General features: G+C 48.2%; 1 protein-coding gene across 1 annotated transcript; it reads left to right on the top strand.

Annotated features, from left to right (window-relative positions):
* Positions 1-390: 390 nt before the first annotated feature.
* LOC128710837 (alpha-aminoadipic semialdehyde synthase, mitochondrial) lies at positions 391-5,771 on the top strand. The gene is made up of 6 exons (XM_053805692.1): positions 391-453; positions 624-770; positions 2,947-3,276; positions 3,346-5,296; positions 5,367-5,552; positions 5,656-5,771. Exons 1-6 carry the CDS (start codon positions 391-393, stop codon positions 5,769-5,771), a joined length of 2,793 nt encoding a protein of 930 aa, XP_053661667.1.
* Positions 5,772-7,664: the final 1,893 nt, after the last annotated feature.

Genomic DNA, 7,664 nt, shown 5'->3' with positions numbered 1-7,664 from the left:
ATTTAATTAAAAATGATAAAATGCAAACAAGAGTACATACAAATAATTTACAAACAATTCGACATTTACAAGTCTCGTAACGTAGTGAGTAACGTTCCTCAACTGCAAAACAGTTCCACAGCAAACGGTTTCAAGTGCAGTTAGATTTTTCTTATCAATGCATTCCTAAAGCCCACGGGGCCCATTCCTACCAGCGCACCAATGCTCGTACGCAACAGCAAGATGTCGAGCCCAGTGCGAATCTCGGAAGACTATCAATAATTCTCGATTCTACAGTGCTCGATGCCATTATCGCACTAGCGCGACTGCCTCCGGTATCCCTGATACGGTGCTTCAGTTCAGCGTGGCCAGAAACATCGTCAGTCCTGCTTCATCCGCCGAACCGCAAAGATGTTTCGTATTTTAAAATGTAGTGAACACTTATCAGTGCGACAGTTTACTCGTGGCAAACATGTAAGCAATCTTCATAATGGCTTCTCTCTGATTTGGTGCTGCTGCTGTTGGGATAATTTGGTGGACCAATTTCTGGAAAAACGTTTGGTGTTTGATTTTCGCTGTTTAGCATCGCGTGAAAATGAGTGTTTGGAAACCCACGACACCTATCCCTGTGCTCTCTTTTGCAGACTGGAAAAGTGATCGCTATTCGCCGAGAAGATCAATCCGTATGGGAACGGCGAGCTTCCTTCCCACCAGCGGTGGTGAAAAAACTCATCAAGCAGGGCGTCAAGGTGATAGTACAACCGTCCAACAGGCGAGCCTACCCGATGCAGGTAAGTGTCACTATCGCGCTGCTGGTGGTCCACTAGCATCCCATCCCATCGCATCACACTGTTACTAAGGATCTGCAGTATCAGGCGAGCGGTTTAGAAAGTTTTGTACGTCAACGTTTCTGCGTGGCCTTATCTTAATGGGTTGAGGTAATTCAACTTGAAGATCGTGACATGATTGAAGCACTTCAACAACATCTATTACAACCAGCACAAACTTTTCCACTAGACATTTAATGTGGTTCACATGTGTCCGTCTTATCGGCTTAGCTTCACTGATTCTGGTCCACATGGTGCGAGATAATGAGACACAGTAGGAGGAATTTTGTGTTTCTCGGTGGATTCTGGCGTCCTTGTGTACTTTCAACGTAGCATCCCACATTCCTCTATGAAAGGCATCCCGTGTAGGCTTTTCCGATAAGATCGTACTTGTTGCAAGTGTATTTCTTGTTTGTCCACCGTCGTACAAGGTAGTCCAAGATCATTAGGCAATCATACTGCAAGTATACCTTGGGAAATTAACAAATAGCGATAGTGGAACAACTTTCATTTCAACTACACATTGTAGGAAAGCACGTGACAGTAGTCCCTGTCGCTAGTTGCGCTTAGTACTTCATCTACCGAATTTCCTAAGTCTTTTTCCTGTTTTATTGCCTACTATCGACTACTCACTCCCCTCTTACTATGTTATTATCACATGGATTGGTACTTGAAGCCGTATCACCGGCAATATCGACATATCTTCTGAAGCTCATGTTATTATTGCAATTTGATTAAGCGTGATATCGCACAAAGGCAGATAACGATATTGTCTACCGAGTCGTCGGTATTGCTAGTGAGACTGCCAGCGGCGGGCGAAGGTGCGTACATGGCGTCGCCAACAGCGGCACGGACAGATCTGACCACACCAGCTGATAAGCAGGTTGCTGATGGTACCGTACACACCTCCCAGTTGTGTATTTGTTTTTCTTCGTTTCGCTTTTGCTTCTATACCCCGAGTGTGGAAGACCACGCGATCTCGATTGTAGGGCTTCAATGAATGGTCGATTGAATGAGAATGACGGAAAAGGGATTTCTATCAATGGTTGTCATATGCGCCATGATTCCAGATTAACATCAGCTGGATGTTTTGCCGCGAAGGAATTGTTCGATGCGCAGAAAGAATGAGGCAAACAATCTTTTCTCGTAATGCGCAGAACGCTGAAACTCGAACTCATTGGGCAATAGTGACGAAAATATTGACAACATGATTTGTACAAAACAATACGATGAATAACTAGGAGAGGTATTTACTATTGAGTAATATTCTTGAAAGTTGTGTCTATTCCTTGTATCTACATTCATCTTCAACTGACTCGAGCTATTGATCATGATTGTTCTTTTAAACATGACAAGTTTTTCTCGAACTCTTACGTCTACGAATGAGGATGGTGGATTTTGTAGACTTCTTCTTCGTCTTCTTGACCACAGGTTAGCATGCCCCTTCCACTCAGCCTAGGCCTTGGCCACCGTCAGGATTTCGGCTCCGCAAAACACCTCAGCTAGCTCGTGGTTCATTCGCCTTCTGCACACGCCCAATATAATCCCAACAAATAGTCAATAGTCCCGCCAAAGATAGTCCGTAGCATCCGACACTCGAAAAGCTGGTGAGATTATTGGCGTCCTCCGTTCGTATCGTATAAGACTTATGACCGTAATGCTGCATTTTGTGTCTTCTTGGAGTCTCCTGGAACGTAGGAGTTTGTGGAACTTCTAGTAGTGGAGCTCGATATCCCATCACAATTTGCCTCCAGATTTCCTTCAGAGAGTCCTATAGTCTCCAGCAAGCTATAGAAACGTTGAAGTTTCATCATCTATTCGTCGTATTAATCGGCAATCCAATCTTTAAGGCTTCATGGGCAGATGTCCGTCCGATGAAGTCGTCGTCAATCAATGGTCGATGGTCCACGAAGTTTAGAAGTTGAAGTGACCGAGTGAAAATCGTGCCCCGGATATCGAGGGCCGCGCTTCTCATGACACCTTCCAGAGCTACATGAAAGAGCAGAAGAATTTTGTAGAAACGAGCAATAATATCTAAATCAGTCTATTTCGGAAAACTTTCCCAATTCATCACTATCCATCAGACATCTATCACTACATCACAATCAATGTATCACTTTATGCTCCAACTTCTCCATAGGCATATCTCAATGCAGGTGCCACCGTTCAGGAGGACATCAGCGAAGCATCCGTCATCTTCGGTGTGAAGCAAGTGCCCGTTGATGCGCTGATCCCGCAGAAAACGTACTGCTTCTTCTCCCACACGATTAAAGCACAAGAATCGAACATGCCCCTGCTGGATGCATGTCTGGAGAAAAACATTCGGCTAATCGACTACGAGAAGCTGATGGATCGCAACGGCTTACGCTTGGTGGCGTTCGGAAAATACGCCGGTGTTGCCGGCATGATAAACATTTTGCACGGGCTTGGCTTGAGATTACTGGCACTGGGACATCATACGCCTTTTATGGTAAGTCGGAGCCGGATGTGTGAAGTTGTTGGATCTTTTTCATAATCGATTGTTTTCTCTTTGTGATAGCATGTTGGTCCAGCTCATAACTATCGAAACTCGTCAATGGCACGACAAGCCGTACGGGACTGTGGGTACGAAATTTCGCTTGGTATGATGCCCAAGTCGATCGGGCCTATTACGTTCATCTTCACCGGCTCCGGCAATGTTTCGCAGGGAGCACAAGAGGTGTTCCAGGAGTTGCCAGTAGAGTTCGTACCACCGGAGATGCTTCGCAAGGTGGCCGAGCACGGTTCGACTAACAAGCTGTACGGATGCGAGGTGAGCCGTTCCGATCATCTCGAGCGACGCGAGGGCGGTAAATTTGATCCCGTCGAGTATGATCAGTACCCGGAACGGTACACATCCACCTTCAGCAATAACATTGCACCGTACGCGTCCGTGATTGTGAATGGAATTTACTGGGCGGTCGGTGCACCGAAACTAATCACGATTCCCGATGCGAAAAATCTTCTCCGACCAGCAAATACACCCTGGCTGCCCACGAGCCGTGGTTCTCCAGCGCTTCCACATCGAATGCTGGCGATCTGCGATATATCGGCCGATCCGGGCGGTTCGATCGAGTTCATGAACGAATGCACTACGATCGATACGCCCTTCTGCCTGTACGATGCCGATCGTAACAAGGATCAGAAGAGCTTCAAGGGCCCGGGAGTGCTTGTTTGCTCGATCGACAATATGCCGACGCAGCTACCCCGGGAATCAACGGACTTTTTTGGCGATCTGCTTTACCCCTACGCACTGGACATACTGCAGAGCGATGCGTCGAAGCCACTCGCCGAACACAGCTTCTGCCAACCGGTGGAGGGAGCCATTATTTGCAGTAACGGAAGTCTTACGCCAGGCTACGAGTACATTAACGAGCTTCGGGAGTTGAACAGCCGATCGCGGCATAAGACGGAAGGATGTTACGAGGGCAAGAAGCGGGTGTTGGTGCTGGGAGCTGGATTCGTGTCGGCTCCGCTGGTGGAGTACCTTCACCGTGAGTCGAACGTTAGTATTAAGGTAGCGTCTCAGTACAAGGAAGAAGCGGATCGATTGGCACACCGATACCAAGGTGTCGAGTCGGTGTACGTTAACGTGCAGGATGAAAGTGCCAACCTACATAACCTGTGCGAGGAAAGCGATGTCGTGGTGTCGCTGCTGCCATACTCACTGCACAGCGTCATCGCAAAGCACTGCATCGCGGGCAAGACCCATCTCGTGACGGCCAGCTATGTGAACGATGATATCAGTGCGCTGCACGGTGCCGCCCAGGATGCCGGTGTGACGATCATGAACGAGGTCGGGCTTGATCCCGGTATCGATCATCTGCTGGCACTTGAGTGCATTCAGGACGTGCAGGAGAACGGTGGCGTAGTTGAGTCCTTCGTCAGCTTCTGTGGCGGACTTCCCGCACCGGAACACTCGGACAATCCGCTGCGGTACAAATTCTCCTGGTCACCGCGCGGTGTGCTGCTCAACACGGTGTCTGCTGCAAAGTACCTGAGCAAGGGTCAAGTCGTTGAGATATCCGGTGGTGGCGAGCTGATGTCGGCACCGCGAGAACTCGAATTCCTGCCAGGATTTGCACTCGAGGGTTTCCCGAACCGTGATTCTACCAAGTACCAGTCGCTGTATGGATTAACCAACATCAACACACTGCTGCGGGGAACGATCCGTTACAAGGGTTTCTCGGACACGATTAAACCGATGCAGCTGCTCGGACTGATCGATCCCAATCCACATCCGTTGCTGCATCCTCACGGACCGGAGCTGACCTGGAGGCAGCTGATAGTAAACATGCTCGGACTGGCCGATGCGGACATTTTTATCGAAAATCTTAAGTATAAGCTAGCGGAGCGCGTGGGTACAATTGAAGGATTGGAAGAGTTGGGACTGCTGGAAAACGCTCCCGTAGTGAAGATGGGCTCTCCGTTGGATACACTCAGCTATTACCTATCGAAGAAACTAGCCTTTGGTAAGAGGAAAGTACTGTCCGGTTTGTGTATCTCCATCTAACTTTCAAAATTCTGATCTCTCCCCTCCAGCTGACACCGAGCGTGATCTAGTCGTGCTGCGCCATGAAGTCGGAATTCGTTGGAGTGATGGACGACGTGAGGAACGGGGCATAAACTTCGTCGTGTACGGTCAGCCTGGCTCGGAGGGAGGCCACTCAGCGATGGCCAAAACAGTCGGATTTCCGGCAGCGATTGCAGCAAAAATGATTATCGATGGTAGGTATTTGCATTTCCCTCTCTGCACAATTCCGGTTTCCGGTTGACCGGCACAATAGCAAACCAAAACCGACTGATCCCTTCTCGTCCTGTTTTCTTGCAGGTGAAATCCAGCAGCGTGGAGTGGTTTTGCCATTCTCGGCCGATATCTACCGGCCCATGCTGGCCCGTCTGGAGCAGGAAGGACTAACGGCGACAACGACTACGAAGGTTTTATGAAAAAGGAATGCGAATAAACCGAAACTTCCACCAGACAGTGCACAAACGGGAAGGATAAATAGAATGTTTACGCTTTTTCGCAAATTAATTAAAATGTGCGCTGTTGAAACTAATTCTAGCTGTAATAAGTGAACACAAAATTTGTGAAACTGATTGAATGTGACAATAAATTCTTATTAAAATTACGAATGTGTTGACCCGACAGAGACCAAACAGAGACCGAAATGGCGTATAAATAATGAATCTAATCAATGATATAATTGAGCAATTAAGAATAGAAGCGGCCATCGTACTGAAACGCTAAACTTCGTACGTCTCATCGATCGATGTAGTTTGTGAAAAGTTATCATAAATTATAACGAGCTATTTAATGGAGAACAGCTTACTATTGTAAATAACATTAACATTACAGTCGGCTAAAGCTGATATGCACCTTTTTATTTGCCTGCAGTTGTATAGCTCTGCCCGTATACCATCGCAAGCTGTTGCAGGTTCATGCTAATGGGCTACGAAATGCACTTCAACCTCGCTAAGCTAAACTGCATGCATACGTTCATCTGTTTGAACACAACAAAAAAAACACCCATAAATACGCACTTTAAACTTCACGATGCTTATCAGCTCATCCGACGGCCGATGGTTGGTGCACACGACTACTAGTGCAACCGGTTCATTCATTCCTATGCAAACGGAACGTCTACACTTGCCGCGCCAATCGTCGCCGAGCCGAGCTCGCAGCGGAACGAGCGATCGGATTATTTATCGTTTGCAGTTCCGCTGTGCCACGGTAAAACCCGCATTCGTTAGCGAACCGTTGAGTGAAGCGGAAGCCCTCGCACGAACCCTTAGCCCAAGCTGCTGGTTGTGGTGGTGGTGGTTGAGAATTCAGTGCGTCGTACCGGCGGGGTGTGTTGCATTTACGGTTCCTTTTTTTTTGCCAGCTGACTTTTAACTCACACCCAGGTGTCGGACGGCCCACGAGGAAGGCTTCGCAAGCTAAGCTAATTACGTGCGTGGTACGATGTTGTGGTAAGCCGCTTGTGTACAAACAACCGTAACTTCGGCAGTAGCATTCCTGGTGAACTAGTGATTCAGCAGTTGGTGCACCGAAAGTGTGTCTAACTTTGTGTTCAAACGTTTCATCACCGCCGAACGCCTCTCGGGAGCTTTCAATACCCGATTGTGTACTGATACGCTTGTTCAACACCCAAAATAACTTCAACTGACTCCAAAGGTCTCGCACCCGGAATTGCGATAAGCTGCACAGCGGGGTTTGACCCCGGGCTAGTCGTTTTAGTGTGCTGTTCCGCGGTTCTGTGCGACCACTAGAGTGCGTTACTACGATTGCTCTACACGGCATGGATTACTATTAGCCTGCTGTTGAAGTGTGATTGATCCGATGCGATCTGTCAGCAAAACGGTGACGAAACGCGCGCGTATGATTGTGGCTTATCAGTAGGAGTGCCTGTTGCTCCCCGCAGTTTGTGCCGTGACCCCTCGATGTGTGGCGGATTAAAACCCACTCACAGTGCGAGTTCTGCCTGGAGCGTGTGTTTGTTATGCCCCTTATAATCCAACCAGTTGTTCCGATGCGCTGATACGGGCGGAGACCGCCGCATACGACTTTGGTATTGGTATGGTGTGCACATACCGGGTGATTTCAGTACGATGATGATTACGGCTTTTGCCGGGTGTGCGGTGCTGTAATTACTGTGCCATAGCTGAAGCGCCACGACCGTACCGAGGATCGTTCGTCACTCGCGCAAAGCAACGCAACGTGTCGCACGCAAAGTTCGCCGTGTAAACCTGTCCGCTATGCGTTAAGATCGTTTTTTTTTTTGCGAATAGAATACTACACCTGATTGCTTTACGTAAACGTTTGGCCGAAGACGA

This window comes from Anopheles marshallii, chromosome 3, assembly GCF_943734725.1.
Source record: "Anopheles marshallii chromosome 3, idAnoMarsDA_429_01, whole genome shotgun sequence".
Classification (NCBI taxonomy): Eukaryota; Metazoa; Arthropoda; class Insecta; order Diptera; family Culicidae; genus Anopheles; species Anopheles marshallii.
This window is presented reverse-complemented; position numbering and strand designations above follow the sequence as displayed.

What these genes read in the sequence shown, in the direction of transcription:
- LOC128710837 (XM_053805692.1), top strand. Translation starts at nt 391, where the DNA reads ATGTTTCGTATTTTAAAATGTAGTGAACACTTATCAGTGCGACAGTTT. An exon ending in AGTTTACTCGTGGCAAACAT is followed by an intron (nt 454 to 623) that starts GTAAGCAATCTT and finishes TCTCTTTTGCAG; the next exon opens with ACTGGAAAAGTGATCGCTAT. An exon ending in ATCGAAGAAACTAGCCTTTG is followed by an intron (nt 5,297 to 5,366) that starts GTAAGAGGAAAG and finishes TCTCCCCTCCAG; the next exon opens with CTGACACCGAGCGTGATCTA.